The sequence below is a fragment of the Centroberyx affinis genome, unplaced genomic scaffold (assembly GCF_046629955.1).
Source record: "Centroberyx affinis isolate AG114_WGS23_722 - 3 ecotype Tasmania unplaced genomic scaffold, CSIRO-AGI_Caff_v1 ptg000534l_1, whole genome shotgun sequence".
Taxonomy (NCBI): Eukaryota; Metazoa; Chordata; class Actinopteri; order Beryciformes; family Berycidae; genus Centroberyx; species Centroberyx affinis.
Genome location: NW_027279182.1, coordinates 16,539 through 40,655, shown reverse-complemented (window position 1 = coordinate 40,655; position 24,117 = coordinate 16,539). Strand labels below are relative to the sequence as shown.

Here is a 24,117-nt window from a genome sequence, read left to right as displayed (position 1 = left end):
AATGGCAACACAAGGGGCGTTTCTTGCGTAGCAAAATGTCCGGTCCAAAACTCAACGCTAACGTCTGCTGTGATGTCACACATTTCAACAACATGCAACAACCGATGAAGAAGTCATTTCCTGTGTAAACAAATGAAAATGGCGGAAACTCAGTCAGGAGAGACACTGGCTGATCTGAACTCTGTCTTTTGGCAGCGATGGAGAAAGTATGAAAGTGAACTTTCCTCTACAGGAGCCATTTTAAACACTCTGCAGTCTGAATAACTTCAACTCAACCTCACCTTCAACCTTACTGTCCCCGAGGGGAAATTTGTCCTGCAGCCAGGAAAAACAGAGAACACACAGAGACAAAGGCACACGGACTCAGGTACAAAAAAAGCATGATAAAATACATGAATGCGTGAATACATCAAGTGACAACAGGAAACCTGTTTAGCCATCGCTAAAACCATCATCAGCCCCCAGTAGTTAAATGGGAAACTAATCATCAGCTGGGTCATCATGAGCATTTAACAGTTTGGTGGCCTGAGAAACAAAAGAATTAGACCTGGCCTTTGGTCGTCTAAATCTCCGTCCGCAGGGTAGGAGCTCAGATTCTCCATACAGAGGATGAAGAGGACACTGTGAAATATCTCCAGCCTTAGAAGTTGAGGACATGAGAAAGAAGACTCAAACTTACGAAGGTACGCGCACAAGACAGACACCTGCTGCAGCTCGCTACCCGCTTCCATGCTCCAGACTGGTGGCTTTGCTCCCCCTGGTGGACAAATGCAGCATCACCTCAGACAGGCTGTAGGCTGCTGGACATGCGTGTACTGTGTTAGCAGACAGCCGGCACAGGTCGAGAACTTGCGTTGTGCCTTACATGAGCTCCGTTTCATCAGTCATTTAACCGGCCCTCCTTCACTTCCCCTCGGCACTTGGTAACACGTAGCACCATACGTAACGCGAGTGGCCACTTGCAGAGCGGGGGTGCAGGGTCCGAGGGGGAGCAGAATATTTGAAATGGAATGCACTTGCCCTTAAGCAGGCCTAATAATTAATAATAAGAATGAATAATAAAAATTACAAAGAACAATGAGTAATGAAATATTGCAGATGAGTTCATTTCAAAAATATGTCTACATCCTCTAAATGTTGTTTGTTTACTTGCATTTATATTCATCACCTGTTCATGTGCCAGAATTGACGGACGATCACAATGCATCCTGGGAAATATGCGCTTGTGAAGTCTACATCGATGTTGACTCGCTCCCTCGGCCCTTGAAGGGTCGATCTCAGAAAGTTCACTTGAGTTATCAGAGTGATGGAACGACACTTACAATGGCGACGGGGATTCCCCCCGAGGGGAAGTCAACGAGGGCCGGTTGAAACGACTAATGAAACGCACCGATGGAGTCTGGAACGGGCCTGACAGGATCCACCTGACAAGATCCACCTGACAGGATCCACCTGACAGGATCCAGCCAACAGGACTTGTGGGTATTGAAGTTCAAACAGTTACCTCTCGCTGCCATTTGGGGTCGCCAGTGTGCGAAGTTGCCTAGTGCAGCTTTAAAGAGGAACCATCTAGTTTCAGTGAACATACGCAAATTCCTCTTAAGAAAACAAATAGTACCCAAGTTCAAAGACAAGGGTGGAAGTTACTGTTGCTACTGAGTATAGATCTATACATGACAAAAATACAGATTGTTCTAAACATGCCGGCCTGAGCTGCTTCATCAATAACTGATTATCTGCGAACCTGTTAGCTGTATAAGAAGCAAAATTACATTCAGTTATCCTCAAAATTAACAGATGTTTTAGAATTAAAAAGTTTCAAATTATAAGGTTTTATCTGTAGTTTTGAAATTTTGAGCGTTAAAGTTTGCACATCCCATAAAGCAAACCAAATATCACTTTTTTTTTCCAATTAGCATTTTGAATCCACATTTGTTTCTGAAATCTAGACTTGAGCCACATTTATACATTCATGTTACTGCATGTAGTTTGACATTGTGTGAATAACCAATTTGTGACGCAAAAATGTCCGATGGAGCCTTATAATTCCTGAGTCACAATTTGTGTGAATAAACGTGTGTGTTTCATTAGTGCAATATTTTAGGACAATATTTAAAACACAGTAAGGGCTGCAGGTGTTAAATAGAAAAGGGAAATCAAACCACACAGAGAAACAACTAAATACTCAGGAACGTGCAGCTTCATGCAGCTGAACTGCGATCTGCAGCACAGAAGTTCAAACACAGAACTGGAACAGACAGAAAAGACAGAACAAACAATTCCCATTCAGTTCAACACTCCAGAATCGGCCAAGATGGTGCCAAGATGGCCGCCGTAAAATGTTTGACTGGCTTGTTTTGGTGCAGGGAATTGATTAGAAAAACTCAACCTTGCCGCATTCCACCTGGTGTCCAATCGTTATTATTTTCCATAATTTTTCCATAACTTCACACCAAATTTTCCTCACTGTGCTGCTGCAGTGTAACATAAAGCAACCTTTACACGCTGTGACACTGAAAATGTGTTTTGTCTGAGACTCACAGCAGCCGCTTAAAACATTTATTTTCACCGGCCTTTTCTTCAAATTCTATAACTTTTCCAAGATTTTCCTGACCGTGGGATTCCTACACTTTTTCTTTTTTTTTTTTTTACACTTTTTCCTACACTTCTCAAACCTTTTCTATCCATTCCAGTCCAGTCCACTTGTTTGTAGCTCAGGCTGAGGGGGGGGGGGGGGTCCAGAGGTCAGAGGTCAGAGGTCACCACAGCTTGACGTCCAGCAGCTCAACGTCTCCCAGCACCTCCAGCTCTGTGATGCGGCTCAGGTCCTGGACCCGGTGTTTGTAGTCCAGCTGGTGAAGACCGTTAACGGCAACTTTAAACTGCTGAGCCTCACACAGGATGATCATCTAGAGAGAGAGAGAGAGAGAGGGAGAGAGTGAGAGAGAGAGAGACAGAGAGAGAGAGAGAGAGAGAGAGAGAGAAACAGAGTGAGAGAGAGAGTTTGTGTGTGTTGGGTGGAGACTCCTCCTGCTTCCTCTCCTTATTTCTCTTCTGTTTCAGCTCCTTGTCTTTTTCCCCCGGCCTTCAGATCTCTCACTCTGTATCCACAGGATGATTCTGTCCTTTAACAACTATAGTTTGCCATATTTTAGTTACTGTGTGGAAGTGTATTATTCATAAAGTGGATTCAAGAGAACACACCAACAGACTGTTTATTAAGTCAGGACTAATGAAACTTAAAGGTTTAGTTGAGTTACAGACATTATTAGTTATGTACAGGGCAGAAAGCAGAGTATTACCAGAACATTTACAAAAGTGGTTTGTTTTTAGTTCAGAGGACGAGGACCATAGAAGGAAATTTAATGTGAAGCTTCAGTATGCACAGACCACTAAAGCAGATGTGTATTTCAGTTGTTGGCGTAGGGCTGGGCGATATGGACCAAAAATCATATCTCGGTATTTTTAGGCTGAATGGCGATACACGATATATATCTCGGTATTTTCTACGAAGTGGGCTAAATGTTCAGTTGTAAGTCAAAGCCACATGTGAGATGTCACAAACACTTTCATTAAAACAAGACTGTGATCAAAATAAATACAAAGACAGGGTTTCCTTCCCTGTTTTAGAACAGTCTGGTAAGTTCAGAAAATTGCATCACTTTACTGTAATGCAGCCTTTAAAACCAGGAAAAGACACTTATGCCATATCACGATATTACGATATCCAAAATCTAAGACGATATCTAGTCTCATATCACGATATCGATATAATATTGATATATCGCCCAGCCCTATGTTGGCGTCAAACTGTGGAATTCTCTACAGAATGATTTAAAGGGTTGTATAAATATCTTTCAGTTCAAGAAAATGTAGAAAGAAAGAATAATTAGACTATATGAAGTTGTCAGGTAATGGGTTTAGTTATGTATGGCTTTTTCTTTTTCTTTTTTATTTCTCATGTTACTGTAAGTATTGGTTGTTAAGTAACTGTAATTGACAGAACATCTATTTCTATTGTTTGTTTGTGTTTTGAGTCAGGGGCAAAATTAGATTTTCTTCTCCCTGCTCCTTTTCAGTCATAAAATGTGTAAACTGAGTTGTGTTTTGATTGTGAATTGCTTTTTCTTTTCTTTTCTGGAGCTGTGCATTACCATGAGCGGAACAAATAAACAAATAAATAAATAAATAAATAAATAAATAAATATTATAAAGGTGCTGAAGATGACTCACATCTTTTCTGCTGAGGCGTAATGTGTTTTACGTTCAACAGGTTTATGATACATTTTAACTGCTTTTAGTGCGATTCTTGTTTCTGCTGCTTTACTGTTTTTATTGGATCTTCTGTTGCCTTATGGAAACTCTTAGCCGTCTTATCGTGTCTCCCTGTTTTCATTGTTTTCTAATTATTATTAATACAACAATTATTATTGTTTATTTTCCCCTCCAATTCCCCATTAAGGGGCATTTTGTAACCAGGAATTTGCTCTTGATTTCACTCTTGCCTGCTTGAATAAAGGCTAAAACAACAAAAAAAAATTATGAAAGTAGGTGTCTTGTACTGTCTTGTAAACACAGCAGCTGCAGAAGTTTAATGGGATCAGTCTGTTTATCTAACCTGGTTATCCAGGCGGTTTCTGTCTGTTTATCCTAATCAGGTCTCTGGTGTTTTCCTACTAATCTAAACTACAACAGGTTAAACTTCACACTGAACATGTTTCCCCCTCATTAGCATCTCATGACAACACTATTCTCTTCTCTGGTTGTAGTTTGTTAGATTTGTAGATCCATATTTTAACATATTGAAACATAAAAAATGAAAACACACAAAGAAAAGGTAAAGTTTGTGTATGTTTCCCCTCAGAGGAACAAAATCGAAGCAGCATGCCAAAAAAAAAAAAAAAAAACTCCACATTTCTGATCAGTGGTGTTGAAGCAGCGTCCCTGTCAGGGTCAAAGGTCATGAGCTCACCTCAAAGTACTGTCCCGGAGTGAAGGGGAAGGCGGCCAGCAGGGTCTCCTCCGGCCCCCAGCAGTCGGACAGGAAGGAGTTTCGGACGAAGACGGCGGTCTTCAGCCGCGGGTTCAGGTGCAGCGCGATGTCACCGCTGTCCAGCACTCTGAGGTTCACACAGAAACTGGAACACAATTTAAAAGTTTGACATTTTCATTTCATCCCTTTGGAAGAACTCCATCACATGAATAAGTGAATGTGAAGGTGCAGCTGTGTGTTGCTGTCAGTTGACCTGACCTGTGTGGGTACAGACTGGTCTGTCCTTTGATGGTGACGGTGTGTCCGGAGCTCAGACCGTTCACCAGCCGCCCTCTGAAGGGCAGAGTCTGCAAGACAACCTGGGGTCAGTGACCAGGGACAGCATCAAACACAACAGGACTTGGGTTCTGGTGACTTGGGACTTGACTCTGACTTGTACTCTGATGACTTGAAAAGGTTTCTAAAGTCTTGACTTGAGATCTTGTGTTTGTGTAAATGACTTAGATTGAAAGTGATGAGATTTGTTCCAGCAGACGACTGAATTTAAATTCTGTTTTCTGAATTTGTATGGAATGATTGAATTTATTGAAGTTGAAACTGATTATAGAAATCAAACTCATGATGCTCTTACCAAGTTTTTATCCTATTAAAACCATATTGCATTGAAAAGTCCTAGATATTTAGTTTTCTTTAAGATATTAAATTGATACTGGACTCTTGATTTGTTCTGACTTGACTTGCTGTTCTACATTTAGACTTGAGACTTGACATTAATGACTTGGACTTGACTTGTTCTACCTTTAGACTTGACAAAGTTGACTTGGTCACTCCTCTGTCAGATGTGTCTCTGCACTAATGTCACCATGACAGATTCCTCCACATTAACAGCACTTGGTGAATAAAGTCATTCTTCATTATGTGCTCTGGTTATTCACATGTAATTATCTACTGATTTTTATCCACATATTGCTCTAACATTACTGACTGGACAGTAGAGACTCCCAGCTTTAATCCAGCAGCATCACACTCCTGCTGGAGTTAGTTGATGGTTAATTGGGTTTCTGCTAAATCAACTCAAGCTGTTTTTTTCAGACGGTCGGTCCGGGGCTGTCAGGCTCGTCTCCACGTGTGTTAACTGGATTTCTGGGAAAAGTTGATCTGATAACTTTATTTACAGAGAGTCTCAGTCCTCTAACAAGAGAACTGACACTCCAACTAGAGGAAACCGCCCCGAAACACAAGGGATTATGGGTAGAAGGAGACGGAAAGCCTAGCCTAGTCTGGACTGATGCTCATATTCAGCTGTTTCTTCATGTGTTCTGAACTGGTGTGAACACCACAGAAGAAGAGACAGACAAGTCCATTTTTGTCATTTCTTCTCCATGTGATTCTGGACAACAGATTTTCCCTCCTTGGAAAAATAAAAGTGGACTTGACTTGAAAAAAATCAAACTTAATCAAATGATCTGTGATGGTTGTATCACGTGACACAAGTTTTCCACGCAAAACTCTGACTGAACAACATTGACCATCATGCAACGGGAAAAACTCACCAAGTCACCTGATGAGGAGAGAACGGCCTGGAAGAGAACAAACAAACAGAAAGCCAGTTAGATAAACAGCTGGAGAATATTCTGACAACACAGGAAAAGCTCACCTGCTCATACAGAATCATTTAAAGCACAACATTAAAATTAGAATTTTTTTAAAGGAGGTAGGTAACGAAACAACTGGTTAGCAAAATGAGAAACTGGATCCTCTGTTTTCTGTATTTCACTCTGTATTTAATGTTTTTTACTCTATTGTCTGTATTTTACTCTATTTTCTGTATTTTACTCTGTATTTTACTCTATTTTCTGTATTTTACTCTGTATTTTACTCTATTTTCTATATTTTCTGTATTTTACCCTATTTTCTGTATTTTCTGTATTTCACTCTATTTTCTGTATTTTCTGTATTTCACTCTATTTTCTGTATTTTCTGTATTTCACTCTATTTTCTGTATTTTCTGTATTTCACTCTATTTTCTGTATTTTACTCTGTATTTTCTGTATTTTCTGTATTTCACTCTGTATTTTCTGTATTTCACTCTATTTCTGTATTTCACTCTATTTTCTGTATTTTCTGTATTTTACTCTATTTTCTGTATTTTACTCTATTTTCTGTATTTTCTGTATTTTACTCTATTTTCTGTATTTTCTGTATTTCACTCTATTTTCTGTATTTTCTGTATTTTACTCTATTTTCTGTATTTTCTGTATTTCACTCTATTTTCTGTATTTTCTGTATTTCACTCTATTTTCTGTATTTTCTGTATTTTACTCTATTTTCTGTATTTCACTCTATTTTCTGTATTTTCTGTATTTCACTCTATTTTCTGTATTTTCTGTATTTTACTCTATTTTCTGTATTTCACTCTATTTTCTGTATTTTCTGTATTTCACTCTATTTTCTGTATTTTCTGTATTTCACTCTATTTTCTGTATTTTACTCTGATGATGAACTTCAGGCAGTAATTTTCCCTCAACGTGGATATAAAACATTTTTGAAGTGAACTCTACACGCTCAAACAAATTTCTGCAATAAAATGTTTAGCTCAACTTCAGTCAAAAACAATAACATCAGCGAGTGAAGACAGACTCCCTGCCGTCCCATGCTGAATTTCCACACAAAACACATGAAAGAGCATCTGTTCACATCCTCACATGTGGCTGTGTGTCTGTGCTGAGCAGACCGGCTGGAGGAGAAGCTGCAGTCTGAAGAGAGGAAACACAAACTTTAACAGAGCGCTCCAAGAAAACCCATCTGGTTCATTACATTAACAAGTATGCTGCTGCTGCTGTGGAAGAAACACATAACTGCAATTCTGGGGCCGGATTCACCAATGTGTTGTTAAGATAGATCTTAAGAAATGACATAAGAGGAAATTTTAGGAAGTTCTTAAGAAGGCTCTTAAGTGCAATTCCTCAATATTTTCTTAGTAACAGTCTCATTTCTTACGAATTTCTTTAATTTTCCAACTTAAGAACTTCTCAAAATAGGGCCTGAATGAATTCTGGTTAATAAACTTTAGGCTTACTGCCATTGAGGCTAGGAGACAAGGCTAGGAGGCTAGGAGGCTAGGAGACAAGGCTAGGAGGCAACCCCAAGTGCTTCCATCTACAAAAACAATTGGGGAAAAACCTATTTAGAGCAACTAGAGCAAAGATTTTTTCTTAAGTAGGTTTTGTGAATCCGGCCCCAGGTGTTTCTCTTACTTGAATTGAGAGTGTACATGGATATTTATGTGAAGTTTCATGACATCAGTGAGAAAACAGGCGATTTTTTTCTCAATTTCTGTACTTTTTTACAGACATGTCATTTTTGTCTGACAACATTTCTGGCCAAACATTAGCATCTCTGACTCTGAAAATAAATACAATAAATTGAATCCAGATAAATTGAAAACTCACGGTGCTTGGCAGGAAGGCGATGGCGTCAACTTTGACCTTTCCGGATATGGCCAGAGTGTCGACCCGCTCCAGCTCCAGTCTGTGTTTGTACTCCAGCAGATGAGCTCCGTTCACCGCCACCTGAGAGACGAGACACACACACACACACACACACACACACACACACACACACACACACACCTGAACAGACCGACATACTAAACCACATTCCCATATGCTCACTTAATATTTAACCTCTGACCCATATTTACTAGTGATGGATGATCTGCTTAATATCTCACGTTAGGATTCGATACATGATATGGGGTTCAGGATTTGATAAAACCACGATACGATGTAATTAATGAAAGTTCAAAGTCTGACTGTGCAGAATTCTGTTTATTTCTGAGACTCAAATCTTTCCAGCGATGCCATTGGCTGCTAGAATGTAAACAACAATTTAAAAATGTCATTACAAAGTGACAATAATATAATTTGGATGGAGAGCTTGTGAAACTGTGATGGTCAAGAGTCTCATTAGTGATTACTACAGCAGAATAACATGGAGCTGATATCACCATTCATGTTCCTGACAGCAGAATAACATGGAGCTGATATCACCATTCATGTTCCTGACCAAACATACAGATTGACACATTTTTGTATTGAGATATATTGAATTTCAATAAATCGTCCCATCGCTACAAACAGGCTGGTTTATAAAAATGAGTTTTAGCCCATAAAATGATTACAATAAACTGTCTTAAGCCCCACCCACCTACCTTGGACCAATGGACCCAAAGACTTAAGGTCGTGAACTGTATGGAAAATATAACGGCGAGACTACAACTCCGGATGGACATTCATTTAGAAAAAAGGTCTTCTGTTATAATGTATCTAGCAAAGTGAACATACTGTAAACATTTAATTGGATAATTTGGGGTGAATGTGAAAGTATATATTACATACAAAGAAGGATATGCCTTCCCCTCTTCTCCTATCGTATGTCTTGGTATTGTTAATTAGTTTTTTATACCAATATTATTTGTGTCTATGTCATGCTGTGTGAGATGCATTGTCAAGGAACCTGTTCTAATAAATGTTCGAGAAAAAAAAAGAGTTTTGAGCAGCGATTTAAAGGTTGACTGTGCGTTTCGTGTTCCCGTCTCACCTTGAACCCGTCGGTCTGGACCAGGACCAGGAGCTCGAAGGCGGCTCCGGGGGCGAAGGGCATCAGGTGGAGGATCTCCTCGCGGCCCCAGCGCTCCCTCTGCAGCGTGTTGCAGACCACGCACGCCGACCGCTTCAGCCGCGGGTTGAAGTGGAACGCCACGTCGGCCCGGGGCTTCACGCTGCTGCCGCACGTCAAGTCCACCTGGAACCTGAGACCCAGACCAGGAACCCGTTCAGCACAAAACTCACCGGTCAGACTAAGTAAGGGATAACGCCCGGCAAGGGGCCCGTTATCAGGAATTAATGGACGACGGGGAGGCCAGACGGCTGCCTCCGCGGAGATCCCGCTCATACCATGGTCACTTGCCAAAGAAAAAAAAATTATGACCATTCATTTATATTTTCATGCGTTTTGTAATCAAAATCTAAAGTTTTTCACAAGCCATAACTCAGTTTCCCTGGTAACACCTGAGGGTTTGACTAACACCTGGAACAATCATTACCGTCCCATAAGGTTCTTATGCAACGGAAACGTTGTTCACTGCTCCAGTAAATAGGACGAACCTTAGATAGGACTTGGCAGCAGGAGATATTTCTAGTCCGCTCAGCTCATAGAACCCTTTGGCTCAGCTAGGAGCCAGAAAGCTAACGTTATGCTAACGTTATGCTAACGTTATGCTAGCAACATTCAGAGTCAATAACAAACAGTAAATATAATTTGACAGTATGTTTAACAACAAGACTAGCTAGCTATCAGCCATGTCATTGTCCCCAAATCAATATCAAGATTTTCACGAACATACAAATTGTAAACGGAGGCTTTGACTGCGTCCCTGTTGCTATGGTTACTCATTTTAGATACAGGCTGATGCTACGTAGCCAGCGCATTAATTTAGAACGGTGAACAGACAGTTTCACTGGAACTACTTAGTAGGTGTCCATTATCAGGAATTAATGGACGTCCTGCAGCCAATCAGAATCGAGTATTCACCCAGACCATGGTGTAAATAGAGTTATAGAACAGAACAAAACTCCAAATGATGACTGGTCACCGGCCAAAGTGTCTGGTGGAGTAAAGCTACGCTTTTAAAGTGTTAAAGCCATTCCACTGATTGGTTTAAAGCTCTATGTGACTTTTTCCTTGATGTCTCTCAGTGTTGCAGTTTGTCTTTCCAAGCTCCAACCAAACCATCAGCGCAACATGAGACTCTGAACAGCTGATTCTGAGCGGAGATGAGAATGAGATTTTTGATAAATAAACATCAGTAATGTGGATATAATGACTAAGTGGGTAAAGGCAAATAATAGAACAGCTAGAACAGTCTGGTAAGTTCAGAAAATGACATCACTTTACTGTAATGCAGCCTTTAAAACCAGGAAAAGACACTTATGCCATATCACCATATTACCATATCCAAAATCTAAGACGATATCTAGTCTCATATCATGATATCGATATAATATCGATATATTGCCCAGCCCTACATCCGGGTACTGTCTACTTATCTTAGTAGACAGTGTTTTATCCCAAACATCTTCCAGTGTTAAAGCACCTGATATTAGTCACTTTTTAAAATTAGAATGCCGATAATTTTATTTTTCTTTTATATTGTTTCAGTTTTGTAAGCACATATGTGAACAAAAAGTAGAAACAGTGTGGAAATCCAGCAGCAGCCGGTGCAGACAGCATGCTGCGGTCTAAATCTGTTTGATCTAAATGAGATTTGCTACAGTTTGAAAAACAGAGCAATAGTCCTGCGTTGCATTTTGTCATTATGGCAGCACAAGCCGTATTGCTACAGCACGGGTTTGAAGTGGGGAACAAAAAAGTAATTAGTTAGTTATTCTTAATAAAGAGTAACTCTGTAACGTAGGTACGGAGCCTGGGAGCGGCCATTGGGAGAGAAAAAAAGTGATATTGAGTCCAGGATAAAATGCAACTTAAAAGGAAGCTTTTAGGTATTGCAGATAGGCCTAGTAAGGATTTGGTATGTTAATATCCATTGTCTGTTTACACTGAATAGGCAAATCCCCCAAATATTGCATCATATTTATCCTCTTAACCTTCAGGCCATGTAAACACAATCAGGTGCTGCAACACACCCAGGACAGGCCACATTTAAACATGATCACCAATATGAGACTGACTCTTTATAAGCTGCTGAAGAGCACATGGATTATATATCAGAGCACCATGTCACTATTTAGAGGACATGTTTTGGCACGAAAAAATAAATCGAGAGCTTGAATTGCATATCGCGCACGTTACAGTAAATCGTGGCCACGACATAAATTATTTTTCTCCCGATGGCCACTCCCGGGCTCCATATGTAGGTAATAATGACTTTTAAAAGTAACACCAACACTTTTATAGATCTGTTTATCATGTTGAGGAAGTCTTGCTGTGTCATCACCTTAAAACAGACTGTAACTCAGAGTTTAGTGTTATAAGCCCCCCCGCCCGCCCCGCCCCGCCCCGCCCCGCCCTCCGCTCGGACCCCGTACCTGTCAGCATTACTCGGGACGGAGCCCTGGATCAGAACCATCTCCCCCGGCAGCAAACCGCCCAGGATCGTCCCGGCAAAGGGAATCGACTGTGGGAAATACAGACAACGTTATCAGGGATGTGACCAGGACAAGAGGGAACAGCTAGAAACAGTGGGAGAGAAGCAAAGGATCTTTATTAGGGACAAACGCGTGGGAAACTAGTGTGAGAAACTACAACTGTCAAACCCTGACTCAGACAACCTGACCTGGGAACAGCATGTCTTCCATATGGCAAATGGGTAGCTGCCAAAGTGGCTGCTAGTTAAGACCGTCACACCTGCAAAAACCAAACTTTACCAACATGTGTCTGCTCTCTGGTGTGAATTCCCCACAACACAAAAACTATAGCACACCAGGAAGGATCTTCTGTCTTTATAACATTCCTGTTTGTTGTTTCAGCTACAGACACAGACGGTCTGTCTGTGGGTTAAAGGAATAGTTCACCCAAAAATGAAAACTCTGTCATCATCTCCTCACCCTCATGCCAAATGAAACTCAGGTGAAATGTGTTAGTCCATATAACACACAGGGAGGCTGCAGCACAACTTGGTAGCAGCCTTCTCCAAAACAACTGAAGTCAATGGGGACCTGTTCTTTAGAGCTCCAAAACAAAAACAGCCAAACAATCACACTGTGAACAGAAAGACCTATACACCATTATTTGTTGCAGATCAATCAGCTGTAGTTAAGATTTGCACTAAATGATGGTGTAAATATACTGTAGGTCTTTGTGGAACTCTGAAGAACTGGTCCCCACTGACTTCAGTTGTTTTGGAGAAGGCTGCTATGGAGTTGTGCTGCAGCCTCCCTGTGTGTTATATGGACAAACTTCACCTGAGTTTCACCTGCATGAGGGGGGAGGAGATGAGGACAGAATTTTCATTTTTGGGTGAACTGTTCCTTTAATGCTGGACACTGACACATCAGCTTAATGTTTCAGATCCGGAAGATATGTAACGTTACACCAAAGAAATATTTAGCAAGTCATCCAACAGCTAAAAAGCGCTACGTTTCGTTCTATTGTATGAATGAACGCCACGCCGAACTCCATTCGAAATTCTGTCGATTTTAATGTCGCTTCGGCTGTCTGCAAAGGTACACACCCGGTAAAACTTGATTTAAGACATTTTACAAATCGTTAAGAAGCACTCTTCATTTCGGCATACATGTAATACAACAAGCTGCACGTATTCAAATAAAATGTGAAGTTTTGAAGCTTCGCCTGATACGTTTTTCGTCCGCCGGTGGGCGGCGGCGAACAGAGTGAAAGCAAATGTAAGTTACAAGTTTAATGAAATAAAGAGTTATTTGGTGAATGAGATGTATGCCGAATCTGCCAGTCGATCCTCACAAATTCAGAAAAGTACTTAAATCATGTTTTACAAGCCAATGTCGCATGAATTGTTCCGATTTTTGAATGGAGACTGACGCAGTTGATAACTGCGAGCACAGCATATCGCATTAGCTCATACGCTGCTAGCTAGCCTCAGACTAGTTTACGAACAAATCTCAGCTGTCAATGCAAAGACTGGATACGACTCAAAACAATTATTTCACGCAAATCTCAACACAGAAAGCTGTCTCACCGGAGATAAAACCGTCTGTTTCGGGTTTGTGACCGACATGTTGGAGAGCCACAGCAGCGACCTGTGCCTGTGCCGTTTCTTCAAATGCTCACTGTTGTTTACTTCCGCATACGTAACGAGCTAGACTGACTGTTACAAGGATGAGTCAAGTTCTGACAGGAAGAACTGGTTCGTAGTGAACCACACTGGATTGCTTTGAATTGCTTCCAAGCATTGTTTACCGTTTACTATTAATTCGCTCATGAGAAACAAGCTAAATTCATATGTACTTCTCAATAGAACATCTCTAAATACAAAATCTGGTCTGGTGTGGTGACACTGTTGTCTGCTCCTTCTACATGTGTGCGTGTTGTCGGGATATAATCCAATTTCTAGTCTTGTGACACCAATAACTTATTCATTAACGTCCACCCGTTTCAGGGACACAAGTAAAGAAACAAACACAATCAGGGGATTGTTGTCTCCCATAGCCAATCAGTGGGAGTTATGTAAAAAAAAAAAAAAAAAAAAAGATTTCTCAGTTGCTCCTGTGAAAATAAAACTTCGTAACCACATAATGAACCACACAAATCCTCCACATATTTAAACTTTTAATTACAAAAAACTCTTTACCCAAGAAAATCTGTACACATCTAAATACAAAGACCTAAAACACATCAGGCTAATATAAAAAGTACTGCATGCTGGATTTTTACATTTTTATTGCAAAACCCAGGTAGACCAGTTAAAAAACAGAAAATTTAGTTTACATACAAAAAAAACAAGCAACATAAAAACCAGGGTTGCAGTACTCTTAAAGTATGTAACCAGCAAAAATAACGGAATACTTCGACCGGCTGTAAAGTTTATTCTACCAACCACTGCGGCAGCGAACCAGCCTCCATCCTGTTATGTTGTAAAAACTTATATTATTTCTTCTGTAAATTAGTGAAAGTGGTTGATGAATGCTAGGAGCCAGCTGCTGCGGTCGCTGGACGAAAAGTTAGTCTTCCGCCCCCTGTCTGTGAATCGCTTCCACTCAAACCATTATTTACCAACAAGAGGCCAGAGTCTGTCCAGAAGCCGCACAAAATGGCCGCCACAGAGCGGTCCCCGTCATGTGGAAGCGACAGATCGCTTTCCGAGGCGTGTGATGGATGGATGGAGGGACGGCCGGTCGCATGGCAGGCCGCCGCCCCTCTTCAAGTGTTTTTTATTTTTACCCCTCTTCTCTCCCCCTCCCCCACAAACTGTCCTCATGTCCCTGCCGGGGGCCCTCAGAAGTCGGCGTCCAGCCTGAAGGTGTTGTCGGTGGGGCCCGACATCACGCCCATCCTCTGGTACTCGCCCACCCGCTTCTCGAAGAAGTTGGTCTTCCCCTCCAGAGAGATGTTCTCCATGAAGTCGAAGGGGTTCTCCACCCGGAAGATCTGAGAGAGGAGAGGAAGACGGTCAGTACACATCACCAAGGTCCAGTCTACTATTTATAGTTTGTTTTGTAAAGCACTTAAAAAAAAAAAAAAAAACCACTGTAATTTGAGTAAAATACCATGACAACCCTGATAGATTCTTCTGGATAAATTCTTTAAATATTTAGGGGGTTCCAATTCAAGTCCCAAATAGCAAAAAACATTTGAATTGTCTGACATAAAGACATTGTGCTAAAATCTAGAGCTGCAATGATTAATCGATTAGTTGTCAACTATTAAATTAATCGCCAACTATTTTGATAATCGATTAATCGGTTTGAGTAATTTTTTAAGAAAAATAAGTAAAAAATTCTCTGATTCCAGCTTCTTAAATGTGAATATTTTCTGGTTTCTTTCCTCCTCTATGACAGTAAACTGAATATCTTTGGGTTGTGGACAAAACAAGACATTTGAGGACGTCATCTTGGGCTTTGGGAAACACTGATCCACATTTTTCACCATTTTCTGACATTTTATAGATCAAACAACTAATCCATTAATCGAGAAAATAATCGACAGATTAATCGACAATGAAAATAATCGTTAGTTGCAGCTCTAATAGATCTGACTGCTCCTTCAAGCAAGTGGATTTTATAACACCTGACCAATCTGGGTTTTTTGTTGTACATGAACTGAACCCATGAGTAAAGCCTGACCGGTAATGTGTTTGGTGTACTGTATCTTCTGGGCATGCTCAGTCAGGCGTCTGTCTCGTGCCGCCGCCCCTCAGGCCAGCGGACCACACGCCCTCTGACCCGAGGACCTGCAGCAGCACTCAGCCCCCATCACCGGCTGAGGTCCGTACCCCTGCGCCTCTCATCATCGCACACCCAGACGCCCGCCAACACCCGACAGCTCAGGTCAGGGTCAGGGCTGAACGAGTTTGAAAATATATATAATTGCGATTATTTTGACTGATATTGCAATATGATTTGCGATATTAGAGGGAATGATAATTTTTATATCATTATTCTCATTTGAAAAACGTATTAAAATGATTATGGTGTGATTTTTGCGGGGATCTGTACCAAACAAAGATGTTTTCTTCAGTCTGTAGAATATGATGTGTAGGCCAGGACATCTCTGCAGCACCACAATATTTACTTTAAAATGCTATTTGACACATTTCACCTTTAACAAATATTGCGCCTCCTGAGATTTGAAAATTGCAGTAGGCCATATTGCGATTTCCATAAAATTTTGATTAATTGTTCAGCCCTAGTTAGGGTTCCACTCATAATAATAAACAGACCAAGCTGATCAGATTTAAACCACAAAAAAAAAGGTGAAACTCCGCATCAGACTGTTCTGGATTAAACCAGTTTACCGGTCTACAGGTGAACCGGGAGAGCCGGGGTCGTTACCTTGCTGAAGCCGAGCTCCAGCATCAGCCTGTCAGCCACGAACTCGATGTACTGCTTCATCAGGTCGCAGTTCATCCCGATCAGCTTGACTGGCAGAGCCTTGGTCAGGAACTCCTGCAGCAGCAACAACACACCGCGTTAACAAAAGCATATTAAAAACAGAAATATACGTTTCTTTGATGTTTGTGGGAAAGGAGACAGAAGCCAGACCAGTTTGTTTAGGATAATTACATGGAAGTAATTGTTCTACACATTCTGCATATTCAAGACCTAAGAAACATCCCAACAGTTCAGGCTGATCCAGTTTAACAGGTTTGTCACAACAGAACAGACTCAAAACTTTAAAAAGGGAAGAAGTCTTTATCACTTACCAAGCCCCCTCTTAGAAATTCAAGCGCTAATGTAAACATTTTGGCAATTTCTCAGAGATAAAACAATGTTTTAATGTTCTCTGGAACTCGTGACCCAAACACTGAAGTCGTTCCTCCTGAAGAGTTTTTACTGGTTAACCCACCTGTTCAATTTCCACGGCGTTCTTGATGATCTTGGTGACGGTCTGCTCAGACGGCTTGTTCACCAGGTGTTTGAACATCAGACAGGCGAAGTCACAGTGCAGACCCTGAAATCAACACAGGTTCACTTTTTTTTTTTAAGAAGTGCAAAAAGCACAACAGGGGCGACAGCAGAACACATCTCTCCATTTCAAACGCAGAAGACACACAGCTGGTTTCTAAAAATTGGAAAGTTAGTCTACTGCTTCCCAAACATGTGGAGAGTGTCTGATGGAGGTTCAGTGTCAAAGTTTTGGGAAACTCCTGCAACAGTCGCTTGTGCTTAAAGCCTCACATCCATTTTGCAGAAGTTGTGAAATTTGAATTGAAAGTGAATTCAAAATGTCACTCATCTGTTTTTATTATCTATATATTGATTTTTAATTAGAATTCCACCTAAATGTACGTTTCAGTGTTGACTGGCTTTGAATTGTATATGAATGTATTTTTTTATATTAATGTATATTGATGTAAGTTAGTATTTATTAACGTCATTTATTGTTTATTATGTAATGTACAGTATGTCAGGTGTGGACCCCAGGAAGATTAGCTGATTGCCATGGCATCAGCTAATAGGGATCCTTAAAACAAATAAGCTCTTGTGAACCCCAACTGAAAACGCTTGGTAAGTTTGAGAAAAATCTCTGCAGAACAAGACTCAGCTGAAATAAGACTAAGAGCCAGAGCCGAGTCTCACCTCGTCTCTGCTGATGAGCTCGTTGGAGAAGGTCAGGCCGGGCATCAGGCCTCGCTTCTTCAGCCAGAAGATGGCAGCGAAGGAGCCGGAGAAGAAGATTCCCTCCACAGCGGCGAAGGCGACCACACGCTCTCCTGAAACGCAACACGCCCGGTTAGGATCAATACCAAAACCGATCGACCGGCAGCAACGGTTAAAAACCATCAGGAGGGGAAAGGCAGGAGTTCTGCTCTCCTCTGAACATGGAGGCCGGTGGAGTTTGGCTGAACCGGCCGCTCAACCAGTGCGTTAAAAAAATATATATTATTATTTTTTTAACAGCTGTATACTACTAATTGTATGTATGTGATATGATTGCTGTCATTGTTGTATGGCCTGGCTCAGGTTAAACTCTTTGAAAAACATGAACAAATACATACAGAGAATGAATGCCATAGAACTTTATTATCTAGTTTGACAGTCAGTCATAACTGAAAACATAAATAAGTAAATCTAGGAATAAATAACAATTCCTTTAAAAAACGGTTAAAGTGCAGCCACAATTTAGTAAAATAAAAGACATTTAAAATAGTACAGTAACAGTATAAATTTAGTATACAAGTATAGATTTCCAGGAAAACGTCCGTTGTATCCTGGTGAAACTACTTTAAAGTTGATTTTTTTTGGGGGATAATAAATTACGTGATATCAGATCGGTGCGTAGACTCGCGTACTCGCTGATACCCGATCCAGCATGTTAGGTTGTATCGGAGGCATTTCAGATACTGGTATCTGTACAGCTCTAAAGCCAGAGCGACTGGACTCACCGTATTCGGCGTTCTTGTTGCCGATCCAGTTGATGGCCCAGTCGGCCTTCCTCTTCACACACGGCAGAGTCTCGATGGCGTTGAACAGGTAATCTCTGTGGAGGATCAAACTACTGTGAGCCAACACACAAGGCTTTCCTTTAGAGAAGCTAGAGATCGACTCTGGTCTGTTTCAGTTACTAGCCAACGGTTTGTTAGAATAAACAGCATAACACTGACCTGAGAGCAGTGAGTTTGTGTTTATCAAAATGTCAAACCTCATGATTCAAATTTAAATTAGACCCATAGGTGCTATTAAATTAAAAGATGATAATGAACTCATCTTTTCTCAGTGTCTTGCTCTTTAAAAAAAACTGCAGACCAGAGCTGTACCCATAACTAAATCTCCAGCTCCTGTGTGTACCACCTCCATTTATTCAAGTGTGGACATTGCATTTACTGATTCTTTTTAATGCTGCTGTACGGTTAATGTTTCCTAACATAATGTACTGTTTTTTTCTTTTTTAAACTTTATTGTAATTGTCATGTTGTTGATCTGCCCGGGGACTACAGATGTAAATTAGCCTCTTGGCTAACTCTGCCACATTTACACTGAAGTGTGAACTAAAATGTTGATTGATGTGTACTGTCCCTGCAAATAAATATTAAATAAATAAACTTATTAGGCACAGCAGTATATTATAGTAAGCTCTGACTGAACGTAGCTGACAAAAGTTATTAAAATTAAAACGGGCAGAGCAAGAAAAAGGATGCAGATTGTTCTCCATTAACCCTGTTCTGGATATTTTAATGTTTATAAAAGGCCTTAAATTCAGTCATTTTCAGACTATCTTTCTCCAGGGTCTGAGTCCTTAAACTCCTAGTCTGGGATAATTTCTATTCCACTCCTCCTCCTCTCCTCCTCCTCTGCCAGCAGACAGAGCCGGTCTGAGCGGACCCACCTCTCCTTGGAGTCCTTGATGTAGGTGTCGATCAGCAGGCTGTACATCTCAGAGTGGATGTTCTCCATGGCGATCTGGAAGCCGTAGAAACAGCGAGCCTCCGTCACCTGCACTTCCTGTGTGAAGCGCTCCACCTGGTGGTCAAAACAGAAAACAGCTCAGAGAGGAGAAGACTGTGGGCTGACATGGTGACAGTTTCTTTAAGTCTTAAATGACTTGGTCTTCTTTAACCACAAGAAGGGAAAATCATTGGATTATTCATCTATAAAAAGCTCTACTGTTGCAGCTTCCCCATTACCCAACTGTGTTTTTACCCTGGTAGTTATGTACCAGATCACACAACTAGTTGGTTTTATGGCGGAAGTAACAAATTACATTTACTCAAGCCAGTTTTTCCTAGGGCTGGGCGATAATTCAATATTATCGTTTATCGTCTTTCAGTGGAATCATATCGTGATGATATGAAGATATTTTAATATCGTGACACATTTCCGCTGTCTACATTGATGATGACAAGCAAATTTTACTTAAAAAAAAACTCATAAAATGGTAGGAATATTATTTGAATATTTCAGTTTTGTTTGACATCACCATTCGGTTCAATGAGATGAACATTAATTGATTAATTGATTGATGCACTGATATGATTCCAACCTATCGCCCAGCCCTAGTTTTTCCAGTTAAAAGAATCTGGTATCATTTCCATCACTGCTTATAAACACTTTGAAATTAGAATTTCTTGTCCCTGCAGCCATGTTGCTGACCGACTGCTGTAAAGTGAGACTGAACCGTGTCATCTTCAATTTCATGAATGTTTCTTGTTGTCAGGTCTCTTGAAAACTACCCAATAATAATAATAATAATAATAATAATAATAAAAAGAAACCATGGATAAACTGAACGTTTCCTCAGCCCGGACGTTGTACTCACCAGATTCTCGTTGACGATGCCGTCGCTGGCGGCGAAGAAGGCCAACACATGAGAGATGAAGTATCTCTCCTCGTCCTTCAGAGACTCCCAGTGCTGCAGGTCCTTGGACAGATCCACCTGGGAGACAAGACTCCTGTTAACACTCAGCGTTTTGACAAGTCTGTGATGTTGCTGATCTGAGAACTGAAACTTATAGCTGAGGGAATCACACCTTCAAAACAAATCTTAAAACATACCTTTTTATCTTAGCATTCTCTTAATCCATTTTATTTTAATCTACTCTTTCACTCTGCTACACTGGTCTCTGTAGCACCATGTCTTTTATTTCCTATACTATTATTTCCTTATATTACCGTTTATTTTCACTGTATTTTCACTGTATCGTTAGGCACCTTGTATTGCAATTTTGTACAAAGGCGCTATATAAATAGTCTGGTGTGATTTATTTTACGGTTGACCTCGCTGTAGGTCGTCCTGGTTCAGACCGGCAGCTAAATGGCTAAAACCTAAACTAAACGACTTGTTCCTTTAGCTGTCATCTAAAGCCCTAAAATATAAAACTGTGCCTGTCATGAGCTGCAGAACACGTTTTACCTCCTCGGCTGTCCAGAAAGAAGCCTCGGCCTTCTTGTACATCTGCCAGATGTCGTGGTACTGGATGGGGAAGATGACGAAGCGCCGCGGGTTTTCCTTCAGCAGCGGCTCCTCCTGCCTGCTGCTGCTGCTCTTTGTGGGTTTGGGCTGAAGGACGAGAAAAAGCAACTTAACACAAACCAAACAAAGATCTATATCCATATTTCCTATTATACATTAGGGCTGGGTGATGAGTCATGATCTTATATCGCCCTCCAGTGGAATCATATTGTGATATGATCTTGTGATATGACACAATTATGTCTAAATTGATGATAAGCCAATTTTAAACAGACAAAATGAGGTTTGGAACATTAGCAGTAAGACTTCAGACTAGAGACTACATCACCATGCAGTTCAATGTGATGATCAGTTTGAATATTTAATGTGGTTTTGCAGACACAAGCCATATTGTGATATAGATAATTAAAAAAAATCCATATGATTATCATGATATTGATTTCATACACATCACCCAGCCCTATAATACAGATTATGGTTAAATTGCCAACTGCGAGGAAACATAACTGCTATTGATTTGTAGCAGCTTTGATCCACTTTACAGTCATGGGAACTTTAAGATTAATTGGGAACTGTATTGATCCTTGCAGTGAAACTGATCCCAGAACAGCTGGCAGGATTCAGTGTCTTGATCAAACACACTTCAGCAGGCCGGATGCTTGCACCGGGATTCCATTAGGAAACATAATAATAAACAAAATAATAAATCACATCAGTATCTAATGTACTGCAGGTAAACGTTATGTTTGTGTTAGTTATCAGTTATCAAAGCTCAGCTGCTCCAGGACCAGCTGAGGTTTGTCTGTTGGCGCCATATTTCGCCACCCGGCGTTTTTTTAGGCGCCATATCATCAAAATAATCCACATTAAATTTACACACTTTACATTAATACACACACACATATCCGGCTTGCATCGTAAAGCAGATTAAAACCGTGAATGTTCCTGCAGATTCTCTCACTCACCTCGCTATCATCAAAGATTTTACGCGCGGTTTTGGACGCCAGGATCCGGGTGGTGTTCAGGCTGGGAGGCTGGAGGGCAGAAATATAACTTCACACACCGGCTGAACACACATCACACATCACACCACTGGGTTTCATACAGCAGTGTTAAGTCACCACATTAAACAACGAAAAATGCGGATTAAAAATCAGCGTTTCTCAGGCTGTGTAACTTCATCCGCGGAAGACAAAGATGGCTTCCGTGACCGTAACCTACAAATACAGTTGCTAATCCTAAATTAGCTCGGTCATTTAACTACAACACACTCGATTCGTGAGAAATAAAAGTTTTATCTGTCTTACCGTGTTTTCTTTGTCCACGTTAAGTGACATGTTGTTGATCTGAGCGCTGAGTGAGTTTTCATTCTTCTTGGCGAGAGGAGAGCGAGCGGCGAGCATTTTGTCTCTGGTTAGTTGGTCTGAACAGACAGAAGAAATAAAAGACAAGTAAAGAAATAAAAGCTTGTAAAACTAAATAAAAAACGAAGCTAACTAATGAGACTAAGAGAAGCAGTCTGTACAGAAGAAGACTAGGAACTGGAGCGGTCTCTGTTGTCCGCTCGCCTTTTTATTGAAATCTTGGCGCTAGAACGCAGCCGGCCAATAGGAACCAAGCTGCTGTTGGCTCTTTAAATTTCAGGAGAGCCAGAGCCAATCAGGTGGCCGGCCCGCGCTCGTGACCCCCCCCCAATACTGCGGGAAATTCAAACCCTTTTGTTTGTGCGGAGTTACAAAACTGCCGGAGTCTGATGTTACAAAACTATTACAAAAGGCGCATTTTGTAACATTTTTACTTTCCTAAAAAAGTCGCATATACTGTCTAAAACCCTTTAACTGGATTACAGTCACACAGCGTGTCATAAAGTGCACAGTCTCTAAATCGCTTGTTACAGGAAAAACTCGGCAAACAGCTATTTGCTTAGAGAGCAGGATGTGTCATATAATTTGCTTTAAAACAATCCTAGATCGAAGATATTGTCACGTAAACAACAAACTAGATAGTTAATAATCTGGTTTTACACACCATGCACATATTCCATTTAACTGGACCACATCTGTGTGAATAGTTACTACAATCATATTTGTTTGTCTGCAAAAAGCAGAGATATAAATATCATCTCTACTGATCTACACCCAGCCTTTGACATGTTATGAGCGTGATATAGACTTCGATCCCACTGCTGCACTTTGATTTAAGTTTTATTAAAAGTTATATCTTGTCTTTATGACAGTCAGATGAAGGCTGACTGTTCGGTTTATTTCCCGCCGCCGCGCTTTCTGTTGTTGTTGTTTAGGGCGTTGCGGTGGAAATTTAGCGCCAAATAATCATTTTAAACATCACGCACAACTAAAACACTGCGTTTAGAAACGTTACGTGTATTTCACAGTGTGATAACTATCACTGCCATTATCGATTATGGGCTGAAAACTATTAGACAACAATAGGTCAAACTAACCAGGGTAGTTTTTGGGTTAGCGGCTGCTAATAGATCAAATAAACACCGAATGAAAAGACGGAATGATTGTGCGTTTCTGTTTTGGACGAACTGAATGACTTCTACCTTTCTTCTGTTCACGTTTTGGTCTCAGAGACGAAACTTATCAGCGATATTTTCCCTCTAAAATGATAATTACAGGCGTTTCTTCCCATCTGCAGACGAAGGGTACGAACAGCTGTTTCCGGATTGCGGCAGCAAGGACAGCTCTGATTGGCTGCGCGTAAAGACAACGACAGCTATAGGCTGCCGTAAATCCAGACAGACAATAAGGCGCCACCTAGCGGCTGGGATGAACTACAGACTCTTTACGCAACAATAAAGTAGAGATTTTTTTGTTCTGTTTTCATTGATTTGGGTTTTCAATCATAGTTTGTACAATAAAAAGCAAATATGAATGAATATTTTAACTCAAAGCTAAACAACAAAATGCATATTGGTGTTCTGTCCATGTTTTCCACAACACTGCTACTGCTACTGGGCTACTGTTACTACT

General features: G+C 40.7%; 2 protein-coding genes and 1 non-coding gene across 3 annotated transcripts; all 3 read right to left on the bottom strand.

The window, feature by feature from the left end:
* Nucleotides 1-900: 900 nt before the first annotated feature.
* Nucleotides 901-13,792, bottom strand: LOC139642841 (galectin-8-like). Its single transcript, XM_071517875.1, has 9 exons — nucleotides 13,731-13,792; nucleotides 12,103-12,191; nucleotides 9,596-9,806; nucleotides 8,446-8,565; nucleotides 7,699-7,749; nucleotides 6,547-6,573; nucleotides 5,252-5,340; nucleotides 4,973-5,138; nucleotides 901-2,909 (listed from the first exon to the last, which is right to left on the bottom strand). The coding sequence occupies exons 1-9, from the start codon at nucleotides 13,767-13,769 to the stop codon at nucleotides 2,760-2,762; spliced, it is 942 nt and encodes a 313-aa protein (XP_071373976.1). The 5' UTR covers nucleotides 13,770-13,792; the 3' UTR covers nucleotides 901-2,759.
* Nucleotides 13,793-14,312: 520 nt separating this feature from the next.
* LOC139642842 (ribonucleoside-diphosphate reductase subunit M2) lies at nucleotides 14,313-23,764 on the bottom strand. The gene is made up of 11 exons (XM_071517876.1): nucleotides 23,688-23,764; nucleotides 22,429-22,544; nucleotides 22,087-22,155; nucleotides 21,062-21,208; nucleotides 20,468-20,584; nucleotides 19,538-19,671; nucleotides 18,597-18,691; nucleotides 17,791-17,924; nucleotides 17,057-17,161; nucleotides 16,543-16,656; nucleotides 14,313-15,139 (listed from the first exon to the last, which is right to left on the bottom strand). Exons 2-11 carry the CDS (start codon nucleotides 22,522-22,524, stop codon nucleotides 14,987-14,989), a joined length of 1,164 nt encoding a protein of 387 aa, XP_071373977.1. The 5' UTR covers nucleotides 22,525-22,544; nucleotides 23,688-23,764; the 3' UTR covers nucleotides 14,313-14,986.
* Nucleotides 15,868-16,007, bottom strand: LOC139642846 (small nucleolar RNA SNORD94). The gene has a single exon (XR_011695053.1). It is a non-coding gene; the product is annotated as a small nucleolar RNA SNORD94 (small nucleolar RNA).
* Nucleotides 23,765-24,117: the final 353 nt, after the last annotated feature.

Excerpts from the sequence above, each read along its gene's own strand:
- LOC139642842 (XM_071517876.1), bottom strand. The coding sequence starts at position 22,524 with ATGCTCGCCGCTCGCTCTCCTCTCGCCAAGAAGAATGAAAACTCACTC. Across the intron at positions 22,156-22,428 it reads ACGTGGACAAAGAAAACACG|CCTCCCAGCCTGAACACCAC; the intron begins GTAAGACAGATA and ends TCTGCCCTCCAG. Across the intron at positions 15,140-16,542 it reads TGGAGCTCGGCTTCAGCAAG|ATCTTCCGGGTGGAGAACCC; the intron begins GTAACGACCCCG and ends CTCCTCTCTCAG.
- LOC139642841 (XM_071517875.1), bottom strand. The coding sequence starts at position 13,769 with ATGTCGGTCACAAACCCGAAACAGACGGTTTTATCTCCG. Across the intron at positions 9,807-12,102 it reads GTCCCGAGTAATGCTGACAG|GTTCCAGGTGGACTTGACGT; the intron begins GTACGGGGTCCG and ends TCTGGGTCTCAG. Across the intron at positions 2,910-4,972 it reads CTCCGGGACAGTACTTTGAG|ATGATCATCCTGTGTGAGGC; the intron begins GTGAGCTCATGA and ends CTCTCTCTCTAG.